At 50.9% G+C, this 26,381-nt stretch overlaps 2 protein-coding genes and 1 long non-coding RNA gene across 9 annotated transcripts; 2 read left to right on the top strand and 1 right to left on the bottom strand.

Annotated features, from left to right (window-relative positions):
* The first annotated feature begins 1,136 nt into the window (after positions 1-1,136).
* LOC108496848 (sodium-dependent serotonin transporter-like) lies at positions 1,137-8,515 on the top strand. The gene is made up of 13 exons (XM_017813941.1): positions 1,137-1,311; positions 3,034-3,168; positions 3,279-3,498; positions 3,680-3,818; positions 4,050-4,184; positions 4,826-4,929; positions 5,203-5,330; positions 5,428-5,540; positions 5,750-5,881; positions 5,980-6,079; positions 6,277-6,377; positions 7,503-7,670; positions 8,349-8,515. The coding sequence occupies exons 1-13, from the start codon at positions 1,137-1,139 to the stop codon at positions 8,427-8,429; spliced, it is 1,731 nt and encodes a 576-aa protein (XP_017669430.1). The 3' UTR covers positions 8,430-8,515.
* Positions 8,516-9,644: 1,129 nt separating this feature from the next.
* Positions 9,645-11,531, top strand: LOC108497031. The gene is made up of 2 exons (XR_001874675.1): positions 9,645-9,756; positions 9,848-11,531. It is a non-coding gene; the product is annotated as an uncharacterized LOC108497031 (long non-coding RNA).
* Positions 11,532-12,282: 751 nt separating this feature from the next.
* ANKRD13A (ankyrin repeat domain 13A) lies at positions 12,283-26,210 on the bottom strand. Of its 7 annotated transcripts, none has more exons than XM_017814334.1 (16): positions 26,193-26,210; positions 25,430-25,564; positions 23,092-23,224; positions 22,839-22,963; positions 22,351-22,396; positions 21,564-21,743; positions 21,014-21,209; positions 20,379-20,445; positions 19,290-19,371; positions 18,520-18,584; positions 17,436-17,572; positions 16,988-17,145; positions 16,547-16,660; positions 15,714-15,865; positions 15,436-15,500; positions 12,283-14,670 (listed from the first exon to the last, which is right to left on the bottom strand). In XM_017814334.1, exons 2-16 carry the CDS (start codon positions 25,523-25,525, stop codon positions 14,472-14,474), a joined length of 1,815 nt encoding a protein of 604 aa, XP_017669823.1. In that variant the 5' UTR covers positions 25,526-25,564; positions 26,193-26,210; the 3' UTR covers positions 12,283-14,471. The 7 variants fall into 7 exon arrangements, with proteins under 7 accessions (XP_017669823.1, XP_017669822.1, XP_017669821.1 ...); XM_017814333.1 differs by lacking the exon at positions 26,193-26,210 and adding an exon at positions 26,117-26,168; XM_017814332.1 differs by lacking the exon at positions 26,193-26,210 and adding an exon at positions 26,044-26,116.
* Positions 26,211-26,381: the final 171 nt, after the last annotated feature.

Here is a 26,381-nt window from a genome sequence, read left to right as displayed (position 1 = left end):
AACCTCAGTGACTTCATGATGCTGTGATTCCATTCTATGACACCCCAAACAGCTGGGGCCAGACACACCAAAAAAATAAATGTGTTTTTAACTGGAGGTTTCTAACGGGTCTCCATGTGTGTGCCTGAGGGATTAACAGTGTCCAGAGGCTTCCTGTGCTGGGCAGACACCGGGCAGACACCAGGCAGCTGCGTCACGTCGTCACAGCAACCCGCTCACCCTGGCCCTGAAGCCGCAGCTCCAGCTCCTGCTCTCATGGTCTTTCCTGGAGTTTCTTTTAATTACGGATGAGAAAGGCTGGGACAGTCAGGGCTGGAGCCCCTCAGAGCCCTGGGAGCACCCAGTGACCCCGTGCTCAAGCATGTATCACTGCAGTAAAATCTGCTGTTAAACTGAGACAGGGCAGAGCGGTGGCTCTGGGGACACTGCCATTCCCTCCTGGTCACAGCTCAGCTGTGAAAGTTATTTCAATTTCATGTGGCTTATTCCCAACAATTCACACCCCAGAGAGACCCAGTGAGCCCAGATGGATAAGGTGACCTTTAAACATCCCTTCCAACCCAAACCACTCCAGAATTCCTGATCTTTCCCTGCAAGAATGAGTGGTCACCTCCTCCAGTGGGTCTGGTGTCATCATTTGCAGAGTGGTAACAGCAAAACACCAGGGACAGAGAAATAAGGATTTTTCAGGAGGAAGGAGGAAACAGGGTCCTGTTTCACCAGCCCAGCCCCCAGATACACCCAGCAGGTACTGAGGGGATGGGACCCGCAGGGCGAGGCTGGTCTCTGTGGGGTCAGGCTGGTCCTGTGGGGTCCGGCTGATGATGTGGGGTCCGGCTGGTCCCCACGAGGTCAGGCTGATCCCCACGGGGTGAGGTGGGTCCCCACAGGGTGAAGCTGGTGGTCCCTGCGGGGTCAGGCCAGTCCCTGCTCAGGGGCTGCTCTCCCCTCCTGCCTTTGATCAGAGCTCTGCTTTCCCTGCCGGCTGCTCTCCGTGCCGTGGGTTTCCAGCGGGAGGTGGGGAAGCGCAGTCAGCCTGACCCTCCCCTCCTCGGATCTGTCATCAGCAACAGAAAAATCCTCCCCGGCCCCAAGTTGCTCAGCCTGAATCCTGCAGGATTTGCCAGGGCAGCAGGATGGCAGAGCAGCCCTGCCCGGGTCCCCTTGCCAGCCTTGCACCCCTGAACCCTCAAACCCACCCCAGGGACAAGTGGAGCAAAAAGATGGATTTCCTCCTCTCGGTCATCGGATTTGCCGTCGATCTGGGCAACGTCTGGCGGTTCCCTTACATCTGCTACCAGAATGGAGGGGGTAAGGACACCACTGGGGTTATTTAAGTCTTCTTTTGAAGAAAAGACATCTTTTTTCTCATTTTTCCATCTTTCCCACCCTGAAAAACTCCCTGTTTCTTTTCTTTCTTTGTCTTCAGCTGCTCTGCTCTGGACAGGGCGGTTTAGAGACCGACCCAACTTCTCCTGCCATCTCTCTCTGTTCTGTTTGCCTCTTTCTTCATTCAAAATCCTCCTCCATTCCCTCCATCCTCCTTCCCTGGGGTCCTTCCCTCCTTCCCTGGTGTCTTTCCCTCCTTTCCCCATGGGGCTAGAGGTGTGTTAGCAGCTCTAGGATCACAAAGGGAAAACTAGCCCGATCCAAACCACGATAAAGGATTAAGATCTCTAAATTTGGGGTGGGAGGTTCATACACTTTATGATCATGGGACTCTGGGAAGCTGTCCTTTGGGGTGGCTTGGTTTAAAATCATCCTTATGAGGATCCCACCCTCCTGCCGTGGATCTTGGCCAGCAATGCTGGACCCCATGAGCAGCCCTGGCTCCGGGGGGTTCAGCCTGTGAAGGATCAATGGAAAATGAAGATGCAAAAGCTTCGTGCAGGAAAAATCTTTCAGTAAATGACAACTAAATAAATTGCTTTAAATGGAGCAGGGTAGAAACCTCTCTCACATGGAAATCAAAAAGGAGGGATGTGAATTTTGAGCTGTTTGGGAAAGCGCAGCGGATTTAATTGCCAAAGTCAGCTTTCAGGGAACATCCTCTACTGCTTGGGAAAATTAGAAAGAGATAATTAGTTCCATACTCAAGGCAAAACTGTGGATCCCAGGTGCCCACACTGAAGCACAGTTATTTGTGAGTTGCTCCTGTGGGACTGGGACCAAAGCTGAGCCCCTCTGTGTGGCTGTGGATCGGGAGGGGGATTTCCACCCACCCCACACACAGGAGGGTGAGGAGTTCAGGCAGCAGCTCTGGGGGAGTACAGCCACAGTCCCTGTAGAACAGGAGCACCAGGATGGCCAGTGCTGGGCTCACCCACAGCCCAGGACCTGCCTGGAAGGGAAACACTGGAGAAAACATTGCCCTGCTGGGCCAGTCCAGCCTGGGGGAATACAGGAGGGTGCTGGGGATGCTGAGGATGCTGAGAGTACTGGGGATACTGGGCATGCTGGGGGTATTCAGGATACTGGAGATGATGCTGGAGATGCTGGGGATACTGGGGATGCTGAGGGTGCTGGGGATGCCACATCACATGCACACAGGGGGCTCTCAGAGAGAGGAGCCGTGGGGGTTAAATTAACTAGTCCCAGCAGAACTCGGAAAGCGGCTCCACTTCCAAAACCTCCATGGGGTATGAGTGTAGCCCTGGTAAAAATGAGATTGTTATGAATAATGCAGATTACAGCTTAATTATGCGTCTTGGGGTGGCTGTGCATATTCAGTGGGATTTTCTCCAAAATACTTCTGGACCTGAGGGGTGCTTGGAGTCCCTTCCCCTGCACCCCAATGGTTTGTGTGGCTCTTTGTACCATCCTGGCCAGAGGGGGAGTCCTGGGAAGCCCAAGAAGCTGGGACTCCAAGCAGAGTCTCTCATCTCTGAGCCCCAGATCATTTCCAAAGCATCTCACAAACACATCCAAACCCGACGTGCTGCACTGGGGCAGCACCGTGAGGGAGGAAGGTGACAATACCGTGGTCCTCCCCTCGCAGCCTGGTGGTGACCCTGCTCTGCTCCCTCCCCACAGGAGCCTTCCTCATCCCCTACACACTGATGGCTGTTTTTGGAGGGGTGCCCCTCTTCTACATGGAGCTGGCCCTGGGGCAGTTCCACAGGACAGGAGCCATCCCCATCTGGAAGCGCATCTGCCCCATCTTTAAAGGTGAGAGCCCCCCAGCCCAGGCTCCACGTGCTGGGGTGCAGGGCCATGCCAGCAGTGCCGCTCCCCACAGACGTGTCCCAGGGGCTGAGCCTGCTCTTGGCTTTTCCCAGGCATCGGATTTGCCATCTGCATCATCGGCCTCTACGTCTCCTTCTACTACAACACCATCATTGCCTGGGCTCTCTACTACTTCTACTCGTCCTTCTCGGGCACCCTGCCCTGGGCGAGCTGCGACAACCCCTGGAACACCCCTGACTGCACCAACTACTTCGGCAGGAGCAACATCACCTGGACCAACTTCTCCAGGTCCCCTGCCGAGGAGTTTTACACGTAAGTCCACGGATGTGGATAGTGTGTTAAAGCTGGGCATGTCCCTGTGGAGGCACTTGGGTCTGCTGCTTGGAAGCAGGTGCCTGGGAGCAGGCTGTCAGGTGGGAATGCTCCTGGGGAGCTCAGGACTGCCTGCCTGGGGTTGATCCTGCTCCCCGGCCGTGGGGATCCCTGCCTGCAGGAGGAAGGTCCTGGAGATCCATAAATCCAGGGGTCTGTACGACATAGGGGGGATCCACTGGCAGCTGCTCCTCTGCCTCTTCCTCATCTTTGCCATCGTCTACTTCAGCCTGTGGAAAGGGGTGAAAACCTCTGGGAAGGTAAGGAGGGCTCCAGCAGCAGCCCTGCCCTGACATGGACATGCCAGAGCCCTGGGCAAGAGGGACCCATCACCAGGTGGGGGTTTTGCAACTCACCTGACTGCAGGAAGAGAAAATATCACCTCCCTCCCCCCCAGCCCCTGCCCCTCAGGGCACCCCGAGTGAGCTGTGCCTGACACAGGGGGGTTGGGTGCTCGGTGGTGCCGCGGGCTGACGGCTCTGTCCCCCCAGGTGGTGTGGGTGACGGCCACCCTGCCCTACGTCGTTCTCCTCATCCTACTGATCCGGGGGGCCACCCTGCCCGGCGCCTGGAGGGGGGTCGTCTTCTACCTGCGCCCGGACTGGGGTAAACTCCTGAGCACTGCGGTGAGTGCACGGGGGGGTGGGGGGGGGGACGCATTGCCCCAGGGATGGCAGGACACAGACACCCTCCCTGGGACACCCACCCACCCCTGCCCACGGGTCTGGCCCCACCACAGGGGATGGGGGCCTTGTTCCCACAGAAACAAGGTGCCCTGGACAGGTTCTTGGAAATGTAAATCCGTAATTGAATCACCCATTTCATTTTCGCCGGGTTTTGTTTGTGCCGTGCTCTCGCCCCAGCCTGACAATGGGCTTCCTGTGGGTAATTACCAGGCAGCACTTGAGAATTCTCATTAAAGGTAATGAGGGCCGTGCTGCCAGCACCGAACCTGCCGGCAGGAATGGGTATGGGGGTTTGGGGCTCCCCTCAACTCCATCCCCCTCCAGACACGGGCAAGTACAGGTGACACTGCTTAATTCTGCTGCTGCAGGACCCCAGCGTGGATACCAGCTCCCTCCACCTGGTGACATTCCCTGAGGGGGTGGGGCAGGCAGGAGATGAGGTTTGGACACATGTGCCAACACAGCCCCCATCCCTGTGCCATGGGATGTCCATGCCGTGGGTACCAGGGGGCACCTCCCAGCCCCATCCCAGCCCCAAGGACCCCCTGCCCTGCCCATTCTCCTGTTGCTTCTCCCACCAGGTTTGGGTTGATGCTGCTGCACAGATTTTCTTCTCCTTGGGTCCTGGATTTGGAGTACTCCTTGCCCTGGCCAGTTACAACCATTTCCACAACAACTGCTACCGGTGAGTTCTGCAGCCACGGGCCCCGGTGGGCACAGGGGCTGCACAGGCATAGCTGCAGCAGGGGTACATCCTGAGAGCTCCTGGTCCCCGTGGCCACATCCCAACAGCTCCTGGTCCCCGTGGCTGCAGGCTGATCATCTTTCCCCATTTCACTGATGATTTTGGTGTGAGGGGCCAGAAGAGGGAACGGGAGGGGGGGAAGGCGGCCAGAGCAGCTCAACTGGGGTGAGGGTTGATCTGGAGGGGGGGATCTCCCTACTTTCTGCCTTCCAGGGATGCTCTCATCACCAGCGCAGTGAACTGCCTCACCAGCTTCCTCTCAGGCTTTGTCATCTTCACCGTGCTGGGCTACATGGCTGAGATGAGGGATGTGGAGGTGGAGGATGTAGCCAGAGACAAAGGTTCTCATCCCTCCAGCAGCACCTTCCCCAAGCACGTTCCTGCCCACACCCCAGGCTGTGCCAGGGGACACCCAACCAAGCCAGTGTCCCCTCCTAGGGCCAAGCCTCCTTTTCATCACCTACCCTGAAGCAATTGCCAACATGGTGGGATCCACCTTCTTCGCCATCATCTTCTTCCTGATGGTGATCACACTGGGGCTGGACAGCACAGTAGGTGCCTCTGCGGAAAGGGACAACCCAGCCATGTCTCCAACAGGGTGATGAGGGATGGGATGGGATGGGATGGGATGGGATGGGATGGGATGGGATGGGATGGGATGGGATATCCCCACTCTGCCATGGAGGGAGTGGATTTTCTTGGAGAGCAGGACTGTCCCCACATCCCATTTTCCCACCCCATGCCAGCATTTCCTTTGCAGTTTGGGGGCCTGGAGGCCGTGATCACGGCTGTGATGGATGAGTACCCCCAGCTCCTGGCCGGGCGACGGGAGCTCTTTGTCCTCGGCCTCATCACAGTCTCTTTCCTGGGCTCCCTGAGCACCCTCACCTATGTGAGTACCACTGAAACAGCCCCATCCCTGACCCCCACACTCCCACTCCTTCACCCCCATGGGGTCTGCAGCCACCCTCCCTCCTCGTGCTACTCCAGGGGGGAGCCTACGTGGTGAAGCTGCTGGAGGAGTTCGGTGCTGGCTGCTCCATCCTGGCAGTGGTGCTCCTGGAAACCATAGCTGTGTCCTGGTTTTACGGTAAGAAACTGCCTCTGTCACGGAAAACATCCTGTGGGCACCTACACAGGTGTGTAACCCTACACAGGTGAGTAAATCCAGGGACTCCTGGAAAGGGGATGGATGGTGTGTCCATGTGGCTGTCAGTGTCCCTGTGGCTGTCAGTGTCCCTGTACCCACGTGCCTGGTGGGGCTGTGACAGCTCTCTCCTCTGGCAGGGATACAGAGGTTCTCCCACGATGTCAAAGCCATGCTGGGCTTCACCCCAGGGCTGTTCTGGAAGCTGTGCTGGGTTGCTGTCAGCCCTGCCTTGCTAGCAGTGAGTATCCATGGCCAGAACTACAGACAGGTCAAGTGCAGCCTCATTTCATCCTCCTGGTCCACGGCATCCCTGGCAGGGCCGGCCTCAGGTCCATCTCCATGCACAGGGCTGGATCCATCCCCTTTGAAATGCCAGCTCCCCCAGCACTTCAAAGGCTGCTGTTGGCAAGAGGCAGAGGGGTCTAATCTCGCTGGATCTGCAGGAGAAGAGGCCTTGTGAGGATTAATTATGACTCTAAGCACTCTGCCCTGGTTATTAAGAGAGGAGTATTATCATCAAAGCAGACAGAAAACGGTCTTGTTTCAGCACAGGGACACTCAGCCTTCACAGGCCACTGTCTCACGGGGGGTCGTTAGACAAAGACCCCCAGCACTCACCCAGCAAGGGGGGGAGCCTGGGAGATGGCACTGACACGTCCACGCTGGCCTGTCGTGGCTGGGAGAGCAGGGGGAGCAGTGGGACACGGATGGTGTTAATAGAATCATGGAATCACAGGCTGGTTTGGGTTGGAAGGGACCTTAAAGATCATCTTGTTCCACCCCCTTAACCTGATAACCCATGGGATGAGCTGCCATCAGTGCTGGGGAGATCATGGAATCAATTGGGTTGGGAAAGCCCTCTAAGATCATCAAGTTCAACCATTCCCCAGCACTACCAAGGCCACCACTAACCCATGTCCCCAAGTGCCACATCCACATGGCTTCTAAATCCCTCCAGGGATGGGGACTCCACCACTGCCCTGGGCAGCTGTGCCAGGACTGGACAACCCTTTCAGTGAGGAAATTTTCCCTAATGTCCTAAACCTCCCCTGGCACAACTTGAGGCCATTTCCTGTTGTCCTGTCACTCTTTACCTTGGAGAAGAGCACGACCCCCACCTGGCTCCACCCTCCTGTCAGGGTGTTGTAGAGAGGGAAAAGGTCCCCCCTGAGCCTCCTTTTCTCCAGGCTGAGCCCCTCCAGCTCCCTCAGCTGCTCCTCATCAGACTTGTGCTCCAGCCCCCTCCCCAGCTCCATTTCCTTCTCTCGATATGCTCCAGCCCCTCAGGGTCTGTCTTGGGGTGAGGGGCCCAACCTGCTCACAGGATTTGAGGTCCCTCACAGCTCTGCTCCGCTCGTTACAGTTCATAGTCATCAGCTCCCTCCTGGACCAGCCATCCCTGACCCTCTTTGACTACCAGTACCCTGAGTGGAGCACCTCGGTGGGACACCTCATCGGAGCATCGTCCTTCATCTGCATCCCCTTCTACATGGTGTACAAGCTCGTCTGGACACCGGGGTCTCTCAAGCAGGTCAGGAGCAGGATGGGCAATCTCATGGCTCCTGGGTGGGCTGGGGTGGGCAGAGACCCCTGCTCGGGTCAGCCCGAGACCAGGGTCAGGGAGCTGGGCAGGTGGTTGTGTCCTCAGCATCTTTGTTCATATGGCAATTAAATCCCACCGGGAGAGCTGCCTGGGAAGTGCTCAGAGGAGCGTGGCTTCGTGGCAGGAAGGAAACCTGTCGCGGTGTAGTCGTAGTTGTTAGGTTTGGTTGATATAGAAAAGCACACACGTACACATACACACACTGCACAAGAAGTTGAGACAAGTGCTGTCTGCAGCCTCAGCGCAGCAGCATCCTTTATTAGGAAAGCTAGCCCACATTTTTTCACACACTTTTTTGTAAATAATATAATTTCTACAAAATACCATTATCATGCACCTGCACCATGAACATAGCCAACATTTTTGTCCTTGCACATCTCCATCCTCCCTAAACCTACTTATCAACTTGCCAATTAACTTCCTGCTTCTCAAGGCTGTACTGCTCATAGGAATGGTTAATTAGCTTCTCTGCTTCTCACGGGAACGGTCTTACGCCATCCAGTATACTGTACTCTTCTAGGGGTTCAACTTCTAGGGGCTCAAAGGGCCTGCCGCTTCCCCCCACAGAAACCCACTGTGTTTTCCCTCTCCTGCTCTCTCCCTCAGCGCCTCGCCGTCTGCATCCGGCCGGAGAAGACCACGCGAGCCCCCCGGGCAGAGGTGGTGGGCTTGGCACCCATCCTGTAGAGCACCAGCGTGGCCGAGGGACACAGGGACTGCTGGGGCAGCAGGAGAGCAGCTGCCACTGCCTTCCTCACCACAAACTGCCCCTCTTTGTCTGCCCCGGTGCCAGCAGCAGCAGCTCCATGGTGTGCCTGAGCATCCCAGTGGAAGTGACACTGCTGGCACGTCCTGGCAGACTGGAGCCTGTTCTCACTTCTGTCAGGGAAACCTGTGATCCACAGCAGGGAGGACAGGACCCACCACAGGGAATCCTCTGATTCACTGCAGGGAGAATGGAACCCACCGCTGTGTCCTGTGGGCTGGAGGCCAAGGGGCCAAACTCCCCGGGTTGGAGGAGAACCCTGATTTCCAGCACAGACAGAGGAGGAATTTCCTCACTGGAGATGTCCACGGCCTGGCTGTGCAGACCTGTGGGTGGGAGCAGTGCATGTCTGTAGCTGTCCTGTGACACGGAAAATAAAGCTGATCTCGATGCTCGGAGGGAGAGGAGCCAGAGCCCACCTTTCTGTGTTCATGGAGTGCCGTGCGTGGCTGAGCTCAGGGCTGGGCTGGGGGACACGGGGGCTGCCGCTGTCCTGACACACCAACACCTTGTTCTGCTACAATGGTCCAAGGCCCAGCGGAGGAACTGCCTGGCCCCGGGATGGGTTCCTGGGGTGGGTCTTGGCAGCTGCTACCTCAGCCAGGCAGGTCGGTGCCTCCCGACATCCCATCCCGGCTGAGCCGGGGGCATCCGGAGAATTGGCAGCCTCCGGCATTTGAAAAGGGAAAGACTTTTACATATCTCGTTTTAAAACCAAATTCTAGGTGGGGGCAAAGCAGCCCTGGACTGGTGTGAACCAGCCTCCTGCCGCGGCTTCCCAGTCGCGTCCTGTCGCTCCCAGTGCAGCCTCGACGTTTCTCAGCGCCTTGGAGCCAGTTAAACACTTCCAAAACTCACTTTCACCGCGGCGGAGGCTGGGGGGGCACACGGGGCTTGGAGGGACACGGAGCTGGGGACACACACGGGGTTGGGGGAGATGCACTCGGGGGTTCAGGGACGCGCCGGGGCGGACACGCGGGGCGCAGCCGGTCTCATTCCCGGTCCCGACCCCGATCCCGATCCCTCGGCCGGTCCCCGGAAGGCCGGAGCCGGGGCGGGGCGGGCGGCAGGAAGGGGCAGGGCCGGGCCTGGCGCACAAAGCCCGGGGGGCGGCGGGGCTGGGGCCGCTCGGGCCGTGCTGTGTCGCGGCTGTCGCGATGGGGCTGTCGGCGGCGCGGGGCTGGGCGCTGTCCCCGGGCCCGGCGGAGCGCAGCCGGCCCTACGCGGTGCTGCAGCACCAGAACCTGGGTGAGGAGCGGGGGGCACCGGGCACAGCCCGTCCGGGGCTCGGGAGTGAGTTGTCGGTGTTTAATTAACGCTGTTTCTTTTCCCGCCGCAGTGCTGCTGGGCAGCATCCTCAGCGCCCTCCTGCTCACCATCATCCTCATGGCCATCTGCGTGTACCGGCCCGTGCGGCGGCGGTAGCGGAGCGGGACCTGCCGGGGCATCGAGGGAATGCTGCATCCCACCTGTTCTCCCGCCTGGTACCCACCGTCCCACCCCTGCTCTGGTCCCGTCCGGTTCTCCCATGTGGTACCCGCTGTCCCGCCGCCGCCGGCGATCTCCCGACCATGCGGAGGTGGCTTTTCGCCCGTCTTGTCCCGCGCTGCATCGTGTGGCTCCATCGTGACGTTGCTTTCGGCGAGGGCCTGTCCGTGGGCTGGAAATCACACCCCGGCCCTCAGCGAACGGACTCCTGGAGCTCCCGGCAGCGTGTTCGCAGCAAACCCGGCTGGCTGTGAGGAGGGTCTGGAGCAACGCCCCTTACTCCCAAATTGCAGCGTTTCGGCGAGGATGATCCTATAGGATGTACTCGGGAGCATCCCCGGTGCATGTGGGCGCCCGGGGCCTGGATCAGCACAAGAACATCGTCCGAGGAGCAGGTCCACGCGCTCGGTCACACCACAGCCACGTTTGTTTTCCCATTATTTCAGTTTCTTGTTTGAACGCTGAGTCTCGGGGGTTGGACAGGGCTTGGAGCAACCTGGTCGAGTGGGAGGTGTCCCCGTCCGTGGCAGGGGGTTGGAACAGGATGAGCTTTCTGGTCCCTTCCAACCCAAACCGATCAAAAATGGCCCAAAGGCAAAGGCTCAGTGACTCACCACAGCAGTGGGGGGGGTGGAAGGGGTTTGGCATGTTCTTGCCTCTGAGCAGAAACACCCGATCCTGGTGTAGCTGTTCAGGGCTAGGCTTGTCATTCCCAACGTTATTTGCTTTAACTCTTGGCCCAAACAGCCTCATACCAAACCAGCCCTGCTGAACCTGTTTGGAACTGGGGTGCAGGTGAGGGTTTCCAGCATGTGCTGGTCACCGTCCTCCTGGAAACAGGAGCCTTCAAAGGTCTGCAAGCCAGGCAGATGCTGGGACCTGCCAGGCTCAGGCTCTCTGGAAGTGTTTGAGCTCCAGCCAGACCCATTTATGCATTTTCAGTAACAAATCCAAGTGTTTACACTGAATCCCACTCATACAAATGCTGCTATTTTGTTTTGCACTGCTACGAGTAGTAACTGGATTTTACTAATTATTACTTTGGTATTTAACATAGAGGTGGTTTTGTTAGTAATTTATTTAGTGTCTTAAAATGTAACTTCCAGAACATTTGTGTTGAGCTTTTGTCTAACCCCTTGTGCTGCATCTGAGGTGTTTTCCCTTCCATTTGAAGGACACCAACCACTGGCATTGAACGGGGGGAACTTCTTTGCTGCTGCTCAGTTGGTGAAATGAGAGTAGGAAGCTCCCCTAGAACAGAATGAGTTCTTAATCCAAATAAAACGAGAGTGGGGAAGCAAGGCAGCGCTGTTCTATTGCTTTCTGCTCCTTTTTTTGCTCACTGATTCCTGTATCCTTGATTTTTCTCAGTCCTTCATCTGCTGTAAAGCCTGGCCTGCAGTCTGTGCTGCTCACGGGGGTGGATGGTGAAGCTCCCAGCCACACTCCGTGTTCCCTGGAGCAGCATTCCTGTTTGCTTTCATTCTTCACTCCCTGCCATGCCTCTTTGTACAAATAAAGAGCTCAGTAAACAATCTAGACTCTTATTTATTCATGGATGTGCTGTTCGTTATTAACTGGCCTGTACTGTACAGAGGGAGGAGGCTGCCCCTATTCTCACCTCTGGTCACCTCACAGTTCCTACCCTGCTTTCAGCAGTGAGGGAATGGGAGGGCAGTGCTGGGGGAAGGTTTCCATGGATGTTTGTTAGCAAGGAGCTGTTAACAGTGCAGTGAAAGCTCATCCTGCAAGCCTCGTGCAGTTACCAGCAGTTCAGTCACGAACCAAAGCTCAGCCAAAGCAGTGTAAGAAGGGTTTCCAAATAAAGAAAATCAGGAATTACTGTTGTAAAGAGCCTTGAAACAACAAGTCAAAAGTACAGAAAAAGCACATTCTCGGTCCTGCTTTCAGAAAGAAGCAGCATGAGATTAAAGAACTTTTAAAGCTGGTTATAGTTTTAGAACAAGCTCTAAGTGTTTGTAGTGCTGAGCTTCTCTTTGCTACGTCAGCCTCCAGCTTCCTCAGAAAGAGAAGTTGTAATCAGCTGTTACACAGCAATAGTGGCATCAGTATTAAACATATCTGAACCCTCTCCTCATCTCTCTTACTCACAAGAAGATGCAAACAAAAATTAACCCCCTGCCTTTCACTGCCTTAGATCTGTGTTGACCTGATCCCCTTTTTCAAGACAGGAAGACTCAAAACTTGGCTGAAAATGTTTCAAGAGTGATTCTGGGGATTGTGTGCCTGATTCAGACTAAACCAGAACTACCTTTGAGAATTTCATAGATGATAATGTCACTTTAATGTACAAAAATGCCACAAAATACTTATTAAAACAGACTCCAGATACCAGATTTGAAAAAATCCTTGTGTGTGGTGTAACATGTGCTGTGCTTTTGGTTTTATTTCCAACACACACAGAGGATCCATCTTACACTGTATGGGTTGAAGGTCAAGCTTTAAGAAAAGCAGCACCTGGGTGAGGGAAGCAGGGCATTCTAGTTTAGCTGGAATGATACAAACGTGATAGAAAGCAAAAAACCCAAAAGCAAATCCCATTTATTTTACAGTCCCAGACTAAGAAGCAGTAGCATAACAAAACTTCAAACTGAAAGTGCTCAATGTTCTTTAGTTTAAATACAAACCCAGAACAAGTCAGCTTGAAAAATGATTATTTTTACCCCTCCTGTAACCTGTGAAATGCTTAACAGAAGACAGGCACTGCCAGACAGCTGGGTGTGTAAAGGCAACAGCACTCTTTATTCCCACTGGAGGAAACACCCAGGGTTTCATCTCCTACCTCCAACCTTGTCAGGAGCTCAACACAAGGATTATTCCCTTTTTCCCCAACTGTGAGAGTCACAGTAATCCCCTTTTCAAAGAAAGGTGCAATTCCAACCCAGCCCACTGCTCCTGTGCAGGACAGTCCCCGCTCCTGCAGCACCCAGGAAGCTGTTTTTAGGGAATGAAGCTGTACCAGAGGACACCACCAGTGTGGAGAGGCCAGTCCTAGTGCACACTGAAGGAATTTTAATAATTTCCTATGTAAAACAATGGATTATTGGTTTAAAATAGGGTTCCAAGTTACCAACTATCCCACTGGTTATGATCAAGTCCATTTTATAGTGATCTTATACTGGTTAATTAATAGCTGGTCACCCAGAACTGCCCTGTTTAGCCTGAGGAACAGGAGCAGGGTTAGGAGCAAGCTCAGAGCAGGGGTACCATAGGTTCCTCCACTCCTGCCAGCCAGAGCAGAGGAATATTGCTCACATTTAACAACTGTAAGGCTTTCCTGTGGCTGTTCATCGTGTACTTGTGGAGTGCACTTGAGAGTCACAGTGTGAGTACTGTAAACACTGACAGAAGTGCAGATAAAAGAGCTACAAACATCCTGTATGGCCAAAAACCTGAGGAAAGCTGGTTAAAACTGACCTGGGAATCGTTACGAGACCAGTTTTAGGAGCGTAGGCCTAGTGGCTTGGTTTAAAATCAATAAAAACGTTCAGATAAAAAAATAGATGTATTCACATGAAGAATGAGCGTTGGGGTTTTAAAAAGCAACACATGTTTCCCTTCCAGATGACAGAATTAAAACTTCTCTTCCCATAAGGATACAATAAAATCTCACCTGGATTCTTTTCCTGGTGGCATTTAGCACCCACACTCAGGCACACACCAAGTGATCCCAAAGAAGCACCTGTATCTATCCCATATTTTCTTGCTGCCCTCTGACCATGGGAACGAGCTGGTTTGGAATCACTGCAGGAACTGCTGCTTTACTGGGCAGATGGTCCCATTTGAGGATCTAAAATTTTACTGGCTATTTGTTTTGTCCTTTTTCAGAAAGCACTAGTTTTAATCTGGAGCCGTTCAAGTATAAAATTATTCCTCTTAAGCAGGAGCATGTGCCCAAATCCCAGTAACTAGAGGAGAGAGAACCACATATATAAACAAAACTAACAGAAAACATCTGTCAGCATGAAGAACTACCGTGTGTGTGTGTGTGTGTGTGTGTGTGTGTGTAGGCAGGGAGATGCTCTCTGTAACAGCTGGAAGAAACAGGCAATGGCTTTGAATTACTGAGAAATAATGAAGCAAATGAGTATTTCTTTGGTAAGTAATGAAGTTTCCCTCCTGAACTCCCTAAAAATCAGGTTTTCAAGCTTTACTGCAATCCTATATCCTGATGCTAAAGCAAAACTTCCATCTGCTCTTCAATAAATAAGTTTAGATAAAAGCATTTCCTTCAAAGCTAAGACTGCACCGTTGAGGAGCCAAATGCAGAGTCCTGTGATCTGAAACTCCCTCAAATGAAAATAAGTCAGCTTTTTGTAGCTGCTGATGCCAACTTAAAAGGCAGGTGAAATGTTTCCTTAAGCAATCCAGGAGTGGTCTTTAGACTGACAGCCCCAAAAACCTTCAGTTTTACACAGATTTGGTCATCCTTACTTCAGGAGGTCACTGAGGAGTTATTTTTCCACAAGAGAAAGCTGTAGCACTTGCTGAAGCTCTGCATCTTCCTTTTCCTGACGCTGCTTCTCCTGCTCCTCCTGCTCCCGGACAGACAATTCCATGGCAAGCTGCAAGTCTTTCTCAAAGCTGGAAGGTTCACTGGGGCTGCTGCAGTGGGAGCTCCCCGAGCTTGTCATAAGGCTCTCCTGCAGTGCCCTGATGGAGAAAAACAACTCTGATAAGTAAAAGAGACAGAGCCAATGTGACATTTCCTGCACTGATCCTTCCCGGCAACTGTTTTAGACCCACAAAGCTGAAAATCTCTCCCAGAAGACAGAAAGCAGCTTGAGGACAAGAGAGCAGCTGTTCTCACATGTGTCAAATTCCCAGTGTCAAACCTGCTCTTTGAAGCTTTCATAGATACAAACAGTTGTATTTTCAATGGGCCTCTAAAAGCATCCTCGCCTGGTTTAAAGGCAACATGACTTCCCATGTACAAAAGAACCCAGAAGATTCAGTTCCTGGTGTGCACAGAGTCTGCAGGAAAACCTGACAGACACTAGAGCATATTCTTATGTGTCCATGAAACACATGTTGAGTTTTTAAGGATTACATGAAGATTTTGAAAAGAAAGAAGAGCTGCCCTGAGGATTGCAGCATCTAACAGTCAAACATTCAACCCAGAGGGATCAAATTCAGAGCAGAACAGAAGGACTGCGTTTGTTTGTTGGGTAAAGAACCTGTTGTGTGCCCACACCAGTCCCACAGCTGGGAAGAGCTACACTACAGAAACCAGGGAGGCCCAGTTTGGAGCTCTTGCTTCCTGGAAAAGTAAAAGTTGGAAGAAGCACAACAAGAGACCTCAGGTTCTGTGCATCTGCTACCCACATAAACAAAAAAACCTGCCATACTGCTTCATGCTACTGAGGTGGGTTTTTTCACTCTGTCACTGCTTGGCTTGATGTGAAAAAAGTTAGTTACCTCTGATACTGTATATCGAAGTCCTGGGAATATGCAACTGCTCCATTGGAATCTGCCCCCAATTCCTACAGGTGGGGAAAGACACAATTCCACAGCAGTTACCAGATCTGCAGAGCAACTCTTTGAAAGCCACCCTTAAATCACTCTTATTTCTTCTTTGAAATACGTGATTTTCATCTTCTGAGGTCTTAGAAAAACAAGTCCCACACTGGTTTCCTTCACCTATATCTGCACCATCCTCACCAAACCTGTCACTGCCCAGATTCCAGCACACTTACTTTACTTCCTCCAGATTCCAGCAAACTCTGCTGGATGGCAAACTGCATGATCTCATACTCTTCATCCGGCACGTGTATGTTCCTGCCATCGTCCTGGACGTGGTAGGACTCTGGGATCTCAAACACCGACTGGTCCACCTCAAAACCAGCACCTACAGAAGCCAAACACAGTTGCAAACATGGCAGAAGTATTATTTCTACAAGTTGTGACATAAAGAATTCTGATGTTTATGCATAATTAAGTGCAAAAATACAGATAAACCACCTGGCTAAATACACCAAGAGGCTTTGAAAGCCTGTGGCAAACCAAAACAGTGCAGAGTCCTTTTTTTGGATGATGTGAAGTGATACACCTAATAGCAGAGCACTGAGGTGCCTGAACTCTGACAAAACCAGATGGGGGTGGGGGGGACCTGCAAAAGATAAATTCTGCAGTGGCTCTTCTGAAGTTATTCCTCATGAATGGATCTGCAGCAGCTCACAGGACAGAGGATCACTGGATATACACAGCTATGAACATCTTACTCAAATGTAATCCACTTCTTTCTGAAATCACTTACAGCAATTTTGAGTTCCACTTCCCACAGCAATAACCTGCACCAGAATTCACAGCTCAAAATACTCAGGAGAGCTTTCTGGAGCTGGGTTCAGCCAGTCTGGCAGGCAGGAAGGGGCAGGATGGGTCAGCAGGATCAGTGTCACACACTCTAACACAGTGCAGCTCCCCCTCACCTGTCAATGTTTCATTCCCTGCCATTCCTCATCTCTCCCCTCAGTACATTCCACTGACAGAGATGTAAAAGGTGAGATCACTGCCCCTTTCCACTCCTTACCTGCTTCACACTGTGCACCTCCAGCCACCTGTGAGGAGCTTTTCTCAGCTGTCCTGCAGCTGTTGACATTTGCAAATGTGATTCGGGCATTCAGCACGTGAAACAGGGGAATTTCTGTAAGAGAACAAGATTTCCGTCAAAAAGAGAACTCTCACTCACTTCCACACCTACATCAGACCCTTACATGTTCATGGGATATATTCTTGTAATGACAAAGCACACAGTAACTCACTTCACCAAGAAGCTGCCCTTAGTTATTCTCAATCTCTCTCTAAATCTCATATTTAATAATAAGATTGGCAAATTTAAGGCAGCAAAGTTAAGAGGAAAGGGCTGGCAACAGCTCACTGTCACTGAAATGACACTGTCTTTGAGATTACACTTCTGTACTGGTCATTCAGAATTTACGAAGATGCTACAATAAAAATTGCCAAATATTACCAATTTTGACAGGAAATCCGGGTGGGAAGTCCAGAGTGATGAAATCCCTAAGTCTGGCAAAATGAGCACTAGTTCTGGCCATCAGGTCGATGATTGGGGTGACTTGTTCCGTAAGAGACAAGGGGAACTTCTCACTCATCCACAAGGTTGCTTTAAATCTGAGAGAGAAAGTAGCATAAAAACATCCTAAATTCACAGTTTAGGAACATATGCAAAGCAAAACAGGCAGTTGGGCAGTAACAGGAGATCACTAACAAGTTACAGCACTAGTCCAAATGTTTTCTTTGACTCAGTGGAAGTAAAAATAGATTACGGCTGAATACTTAAAGATCTTATGATTAACTGTGAAAGCTGGGAAAAACCACACTGGATATTTGTAAACGTGGTTTCCAGAGACCAGATAACTGGGAAAAGACAAACCAGAAACAGTTAAAATGGTATTTCTCACTTCTGTGTTCGAATGGTGACTTCCTTTGGCCTTCCTATGTCTCTGCCTTTCAAATCAAACTCTGGGTCAAAGTATTCCTCCAGAGTAATAGCAGTGGGATTGTTAGTTGCAGCACACTCTGTTGTCTTGGTCGTACTCTGGAAGGAAAGAGTGAAAAAAAAAAAACAACTCAAAAAGTATAAAAGAAACAGACAGTGGCTACTACAGGAAACTTCCAGGTTAGCTCTTGTGAAGTAACTCTCCTTCTCTATTTTATACATTCTGTTTTATACATTTATATATTCTACACCAGTGACACCAGCCATAAATACAAGCTGTTATTAGACTAGTTTCTACTGAGGGTAAAAATCTCCAAGTATTTTAGAGACAGGAAGAATCGACTTAAAATATTTTGAAGCTGGAAACAAAACAGAAACACACACAGGAGCCACAGCATTTCCAGACCCCAAATCCTGTACTAAAGGCAAAACTCTGATGGGGTGTTTGAAACTAAAGTCTCTAGATCCATGTAAGTGTGCAATCCTGACACAGAGACAGCAAATCCATTATCTGCTGTTCTTTAGTATGTACAGATGCAGGGGAGTTTCTAAAGCCACAGAGAATCACGGGCTGGTTTGGTTTGGAAGGGACCTTAAAGCCCAACCCATTCCATCCCCTGCCATGGGCAGGGACACCTTCCACTTACCCAGGTTGCTCCAAGCCCTGTCCCATCTGGCCTTGGACAATTCCAGGGATGGGGCAGCCACAGCTTCTCTGGGCAACCTGTGCCAGGGCCTCACTACCCTCACAGGGAATATTTTTTTCAATATATCATGCCTAAATTTCCCCTTTCAGTTTGGAATCATTATGCAGACATTTCAGAGCAGCAGGGGTTACGTGGTTTTCCTCCAAGAAGGAGGTACCTGCTATTCATCCAGAACATTTGAGCGCTTAAACCAAACAAAAACATCCGTAGGGGAAATTTAAACCTCATAATCAAAATTGCTGCCAAACTAAGGAAACAAGAGGTGATTCCACACACCTGGAGTTCCTACTGGGATGGATCTCTGTGCTGCAGTGACCTGTGCTGACATCAGACACTCACCTGAGCACCATATTCATGCTCCACTGTCCCCAGGAATGAGTCCAGGAGGTTCCTGTCAGCTTCAGCTAACAGGAGGGAAAACAAAAACACTTATTACTATTAATTAGCAGCAAAATGTGCATACAGGCCAGGCTAACAGCCAGTCCTCCAACCCAAAGTGAAATAAGTTGTTCCTATTTCCTGTGAGTTTTGCCAGACAAGCCCAGGACCTAGAGCTGTCAGTATGAAATAGGTACAATACACAGAATAGAGGCAAAGATTTTTTTAGTGGTTTCTATGATTAGCAGACACCTGTATGATTCCCAATGTCTCACAGTGGCCCCAGGGTAGGAGAACTTCCATATAAAGTTAACTAGCTGGTTACCCTGTACTCTAATTCAAATACCAGAAGAAATTAGTGGACCAAAATGAAACAAAACCTCCAAGCAAACAAGGCCTCTGTGAATTTTGTAACTGCTGCCAATGCAAAGTACAGGCAGGAATACATTCCAGAGCAGAAAAGTGCAACCTTTTAAAACTGTCAATAAACTTTCAGCAGGTTTGAAGGGCTTTGCTTTCCTCTAAATAGAGCTGGGATAAATACAGGTTCATTTGTAGGTTAGGGGTTGAGTATTGAGCTCTTTCAGACATATAACATGGGAAAGTAAAGCAAAGTCATCAAGAAAAGAATTTCCCTTGTCTGTCTGCTCAGTTCTTCTGCAGTCACACAGAGAAGGTATCAGAGAGCCAAAAGGTTCTACTTGTTTCCAATTGACCTATGGGAAAAATACCTTTATATCTCCTCTTCTCCTCCTCTGTTAAATGTTCCGTGCGGATTCGTGTGACCACGTTCACGTTGTTTGCCATGTAGACCTTGAAAAAACACAGGGACAAAAACCAAGCAGCATCACAGGTTAAACAAGTGAGTTTTCTGCAGTAAAACACCCCGTGCACAAAACTGACTAAACAAACCTCAAAACTAGGCATTTCCAAGCTTGCTGGAAAGAAGAGATTTTAAGAGGGAATGGAGAAAGAAAGTCAGATGCTTTTTCTAAACAGAGATCACTTAGATCACTTATAAGACCTCCCAAATGATATTTAGTGAGTTTAGTTCTGCAGGAACACTAATGAACCCCCTGTCCAACTGAACAGTCCTGCACTCTTATCAGGAAAAGCCTTCACACAAATGTAAAAGCTACTCAGCATTTATTCTTCTGCTAAGTGAAATTACAAAATGTAACTCATTGCACAAATTCCCAAACCTGGAGTAAACACAGACTTGTGAATCAGAAAAATTAAATTTTGTGATTCTGAACTCAAATTCCTACCACAGTAAGGTTGCTAAAGCTATTTTCAGAAATACTTCACTGAGGTGAAATCAAGGACAAAAACAGCATCAGATGGAACCATTCTAAACAGCTGTGACTCAGGAGCAGGGGCTAATTCATGAAGTCATGATGCAACTCATGGCATCAGGAGGCTGCTGGTGCCTTGCAGTGCTGTTATTAGAGAGTGCTCAGGGCAATTCAAGAGGTTCCTCATGTTTTACACAGTGAAACAAAGACAATGTTCAAGAATGAGTTAAGTGTCAGTTTTTGGAAGGAAGGAGTGCTGGCAGCTCTGCTGGATCTTCTGTCCCTCTTCTCCCCTCTTCAATCCCCCCTCTCCTCTATACCCTGCTGACCTTCCTGTACACAGGCTCCAACCCCTCCCACAAGCCTGGCAGCCTGGAAGTTCCTCACCCCTGCCCAGTTCTGCTGGCAACACAACACATCCCTCAATGGGAATTTTTAGACCTGCCATATTCAGGAAATACAGGCAAAACACAACCCCACTTCAGATTGCTGTAAGACCTCTTGGAAGAACAGAACAGGCTTTACCTTGGCTTCATAACCACTGACACCTTCTGCTTTTTCTGTCTTCCAGACCCAGAATCCAGATGTGGTTCTGACAAGAAGTGAACACCATCAGTGTCTAAACAGCTGCATTTCTATACAATCCCCAGCCTGTTCTTCTAAAATTGATTTTAAACAACATTTGACAGATTATTAACCCCAGACAACTGGATAAATGTGTAGTAATCAAGGAAGACACACTATACACATTTATTTAAAGCATTCATGAGAGATTGGACTTATTAGCCACAAAATGCAAGTTCTTGTCCATTGGTTTCGGCACATGGATTTGGGTGAAATGCAAATTTGTAATGAGCCATTAACATTGAGTTAATGATCCTAGAGGTATTTTCCAACCTTAATGATTTTATCTTGTTACTATGATAAACTGGAAGCTTTCTGCAAATGATTACTGGGAACTTTCTGCCAAGCAATAGTGGCAAGTTCACCAAATCAAATTTCTTTATGTAACAGTATGTGAAGTTTAAAGTGATTTCAAATCTAGCCCTAAAAAAATTAATTCCAAAGGCTTTTGAGTTTGTTTTTAAAGCTTTTTTTTCCTATCATGACCATCCATAATCTCACAATTTTAATTTGTTACGAGGAACTTTATACCTTACCTCTCAAAAGCAATGTTTTTGGTATCAAGGCACGTGCTAATAATTGGAGATGTGAGGCGTCTTTCCACACCTTTTCTGTTTGGTGTCATCGATCCCAAAATCAAACGCTTCATGTGCTGGGAAATCTCAAACTTCTCTGTCATAACATACTTCTCGTCATGGTTGATCACAATGACCTCTGCCCAGCCCCCTGTGTCTGTTGGAAACACCACGTTTCAAGTTAAAAACCTCATCACGAGCGTTCCAGAACGAAAAGCTGGGGATATGTTGTGCATCAAACCCGGGTGGGTGCCACCTCACTGTATTTGAACTCAGCTGGGATCAAATTGGAGCTGGAGCTAAAATTATTTTTTATTTGGAGGGGAAACTGAGTAAAATACTGAAGTCAAATTTTAGCCCTATCACCAAATTTTTACCTCGTATTTACTGAAAGAAATCAAGCCATGACAAACCAGTATCTCTGTGAGACTCTCGTGAATATACGTATAAATCTCTTACAAAACTCAGCTTTGCACTTTTTGTGCAAAATCAGATTCCTCATTGTGCTCACACAGTGCCTGGGGATTGGAGAGGCTGAAGTATTTACCCCCTCCCTTGAAGATGACACTCCTCCTGCCCCTCTCCCAGGTCATGTTCTCGAAGCCCAGCAAGGTCATGTCCACGCGCAGCTTGGCCCCGCTCTTCCAGATCCGGCACACGTCGCTCGGGCACACCCTGGAGAGCAGGGGCACTGCAGGGAATCAGGAGACAGAAGGAAACAGGAAACAGTCAAGAGGTGCAGCACAGAGAACTCCAGCAGCAGCCACATCCCTGACACAGGATTGCTCAGCCCTGGGATCATTATTCCAGAGGGGGCGAGATCAGGAACAACCAGCTCAGGAACAAAACCCACCTAACTCAAGCGAACACTTGTTGAGACTAGAAGATGTGAAGCGACATAAACCCCATCTCTAGCAGTCTAATAGTTTGATATTTGGGATATCTAATCAGCTGTGAGGCTCAGTGTTCATTCCTTGAAGAGAAAAGCAGGTACCTCCCAAGGACCCTGTGCATCCATAGATGAGATGTTATCACTTAGTCATGGATGGCCAGGGACAGGTAAACAAACCCCAAGGAAAGGCTTCAGCAACTGCAACAGCTAAACTCTCAACCAAGAAACAACCAACCCGATAAACAGGAAACAAAGAATAATTGTGCAACAAAAATACAAGAGGTTATTTTGAGAGAGAAAAGAGGAGGATTCTGAGGAGCAGATATTTCCCCGTGTATTTCGTGGGACATTTGTAGCTCATTTCTGCAGCTTGTTAAGAGGTAATGAGGAGCAGGATTATTCTTACCCCAGCTAGTGAACTCCCATTTCATTTCCACATAAAAGTCAGGAGTCTGGAAAAGGAAAACACTTGATGAACACTTCATGAAATAGTTTGACATTCAGAGCAGTGTTTCTCGTGAGCATTTTAGATAAAGGAAAACAAAAAAAGAGCAGAAGTGGAGAAATGCTAAGTGAATGCTAAAACTGAAATTGAAACTGGCAAACACAAAAGCCACTGGCTGCCCCTGCTGCTTTCTGGGGGGCTGTTCTTCCTTATTATACTAGAAAGGCAGCAACACCTTCCAGATTCAGCCTCCAGTGTTGCAGTCCTTAATCCTCATAACTAAGGATTTCAAAGTAAAGTCAAGGAAAAGCCTCCATCTCCCTCAGCACTATGGAATACACAGGTTGGAACAAAACACAGTTACCCAGCTGACTGGAGTTCACTGAACTACTTGAACGAGAATAGCAATGAATTCAGTCTGGAGTGAGAGGTTTACATGAAATAATTACCTCATTAATTTTCTGGAGTAACTCAGGAACTCCTCCAAGGGTCATGAAGGCCTGCTGGTAGTCTCGATGCTGCAGGATCATCTGGACCATCTCTGGATCCCCTGTGCTGACAGCCTCGTGCAAAACTGAAAGAAACACAGACACTGCCTCGTTTCACTTCGCTTTCTGACCAAGATCCGCATAACAGCAAAAAATACAGCACGTGCTGCTGAGAAGTATCACCCCGGGCTCCTGCTGCCCAGGCTGGCCTCACCTGTCCATCCCTGTGCGTTCTCCTTGGTCACATCTGCCTTGTGCTGCAGGAGGACTCGGGCAGACTCTAAGTAACCCAGGGAAACAGCCAAGTGCAACAAGGTCCGGCCCCGCGGATCCCGCTGGTCAACATCCTGTTGGGTGTCCCAGAGAGGAGTAATGCAGCTCATCAGGGCTTACACAAACACAGTGCTAATCCAGGAGTCAATATTCCCTGGCATTCCCACGCACCCGTTCCCAAACACTCCTGCACTGCCCTTCTGCGGGGCCATCTCGCTTCCCCACGGAAATAAGACGAGAAGCAGAGCGGGGCCTATAAAGGGCACAAAAACATCACTGTGGGATGTGAGTTCTCGTTGACGCTTCTCATTTCTTTTTCTGTCATTATTTTCCCCCAGAAGGGTTGTTTTCAGGAGGAGACAGGAGTTCTAGTCCATGTCCATCACCCCACAGACAGCCAACAGCCTGAGACCCCAAAAAAGCCTAAAAGAGGCTTAAACTGTACAACAAAATGGGGGGAAAGGGAGGAAAAAAAAGCAACAGGGCATACGACACGGATTTTGGACAGCACTCTAGGAGAGGACAGAAGCAGATGGTGTTTCACAAAGCACACACAGCACAATGAGGAGTGAGGGCATTCTCTACAAGTCACTAGAACAAAAAATTAACTACATAGGCACAAACATCCAAAACATGCAAGCACAACATACTCATACCTTACACATTTTTCACTATTAGCTTAGAGATTTGAAACAGAAGAGCATCTATAACTAAAGGAAAAGGGGAAAGTCAATAGCAGAATGAGAAAAGAAGGTTATTATGCACGTTAACAGGGTTATCTGACAGCAGTAAGTCAGAATATCACACACAGAGTGGGGAAAGCTTCAGTTTAAAGCATCTTCACTTCTGTGGTGGAACGTTAATTAATTTGTTTTCCCACCTCTTACAGCTCCAACACCTGCAGCACCAACAGGGAAAGGGCCCTAAGGGTGCCCACCCCACTGTCTTTGCTGCTGTTCCTGGTCCCCACAGGCCCGACCCCCGTTTGCAGCTGGTGAGTGGCTCCAATTCCCTCACACGCCCCTCCGGCAGCAGGAAGTTTATCCCAAGGAAGCGGGAGGAAACGTATCTTTGGAACACTTTAAAAAAAAAAGGTGTTTAAAAGCAGATAAAGGAAGTAAGAGACAGACACGTCCCATCTCCACACGCTGCTGGCTTCCTCAGGGAATGAAGGGAGGAGCAGCACTCCCCAGCTGGGAGCTGCTGTGTTTAATGGCAAACCCTCCCAGGTGAGAACGCTGGTGAACAGAAATAACTACACAGGAGCAACGTTCAAGTGAGGTTAAAGAGTTTGTTAAGGCATAAGATTAGATAAAAAGTGACTGCATTCCAAAGATCCTCCCAATGCAGGGCAGGAACATGCTCCAAGCAGGCATTAGTAACTCAGGTGGACGTTAGTGCTGCAGGTGGACAGCCAGGAGGTGGCACAGCTGGCCTGGGGCTCATGTACTTGTGGTGTCAGGTAGAATTAATTAACAAGCTCTGCTCATTAACTGCACCCCACTCTAGTCCCTGTCAGAGCTTTCCCACAGCAGGAGGGCTTTTGCTGCTCCAGCTCTACTGCAGCTTTTCAGGCCGTTTCCTTACGTCATTATGTCCCAGAGAGGGGACAGCTTTGTGTTTTCTACTCTCCAGCATGGAACAATGATCCATTTTTTTTTTTTTTTTTTTCCCAGAGAGGGGACAGCTTTGTGTTTTCTACTCTCCAGCATGGAACAATGATCCATTTTTTTTTATTTTTTTTTTACCAGAGATGCTGAAAACATTCCAGCCAGTATAAAAACTCTGCCACCAGTCTTGGACAGCAACAAATCTATGAGAACTGCTGGTGCTCAGCAAGCCAGGGGCTGGTTTGATCTTTGGCAGCGGCACCTTTGCTGAAGGTTGACTTCCCATTGGGATAAGCACCATTTATTATTTTAATAAATAAACTAATGTCCATCACCGCTGCTCTTCTTGAGCTGTTTCAGAGACTCCTAATTCCTTCTAAAGAGCTTCTCTGCAGCTGCACTGGAATGCTCCAAGCAGAGTTTTACAGATGCAAAACCAATGTTTACTACCTAAAGTCAAGCATATCCCTGAGCCTTTCTTACATCGCTTCCACACCACAAATAAACAGGCAGAGCAGCGCAGGGATCCCTCAGCACACCCGGCAGCACCACCAAGGTGCTTCTCCCTGGCACGGCAGTGGGTGGGGAGCACCGAGCCCTGCACTGTGCAGGAGCTCTTTGGGACCAATGGCCCCTCCTCGGCCCCCCCCGTGCCCGGGCCGCCCTTACCTTGTCCTGCAGCTCCTGCTCCAGCCGCCTGTAGTCGTTATTCCAGACCAGGACGTGCAGGGGGAAGGCGCTGTCGGCCCTGCCGGGGGAGCTCATCCCGGCTCACACGTGGGCAGGGGGAGCCGGGGACCCTCACTGGATTCGGGAGACCCCGAGTTACTCAAGCCCTGAACCCCTGCAGCTCCTCCTCTCTCCCGGCCCCTGTGAACCCTTCACCCCATGCAAAACCCCACCCCTGGGGACGCCCTGCTCCTGGGAAACCCCCCCAGACCCCACTCTCGGCACGCCTGGGGGGCTCCCCTGCTGCCGGTGATCCCCACACTCTTAGGGGTCCCCTGCTCCTGGGCAATCCCCGGGCCCGAATTCCTGAAGACCTCTCCTGCCCCTGAGCGCCTCCTCACAGCCCCCCGCTCCCCAGGGTCTCCCCCGTTCCTGGGGTCCCCGCTGCCCTACAAACTCGGGGGTCCCCTGCTCTTGAGCACCCCCCTGCAGCCTGAGGGTCTTCCCTGGGGAGACACCGCCCCAGTCCGAACTCTTGGGGGGGGGTCTCTCCTCCCCCTGAGCACCCTCACACCCCCCGCTCCCGGGCTCTCCCCTGCCCCGGTGCCCCGCACCCCTCACTCCCGGGATCCCCCCGCTCTGCCCCCTCAGCCGCCCCCCCGTCCCTCCAGGGAGGCCGGGACGAACCACAGCGCGGCCGGCGCGGGGGAGGAGGGGGGGGTCCCCGCAGTCCCCCTCACTCCGTCGCTACCGGCGAACGCACAGAAAGCGGAAGCTGCTGCTCGCCCCCCCCTCCGCGGGCGGGTGGATGGAACGTCCCGCCCGCAGCTGTCCCACCGCTCCCCGCGCGGGGGGGGGTGGACGGGCAGCGCGGCGTTGGGGTGGACGCGGCGCTCCGCGCTAGATGCCCTCCCCCCGCCTCTCCCCGGCGTTGGTTTCGCCCGCCCGCCAT

This window comes from Lepidothrix coronata, unplaced genomic scaffold (genome assembly GCF_001604755.1).
Source record: "Lepidothrix coronata isolate B3197 unplaced genomic scaffold, Lepidothrix_coronata-1.0 Scaffold44, whole genome shotgun sequence".
NCBI classification, from domain to species: Eukaryota; Metazoa; Chordata; class Aves; order Passeriformes; family Pipridae; genus Lepidothrix; species Lepidothrix coronata.
This window is presented reverse-complemented; position numbering and strand designations above follow the sequence as displayed.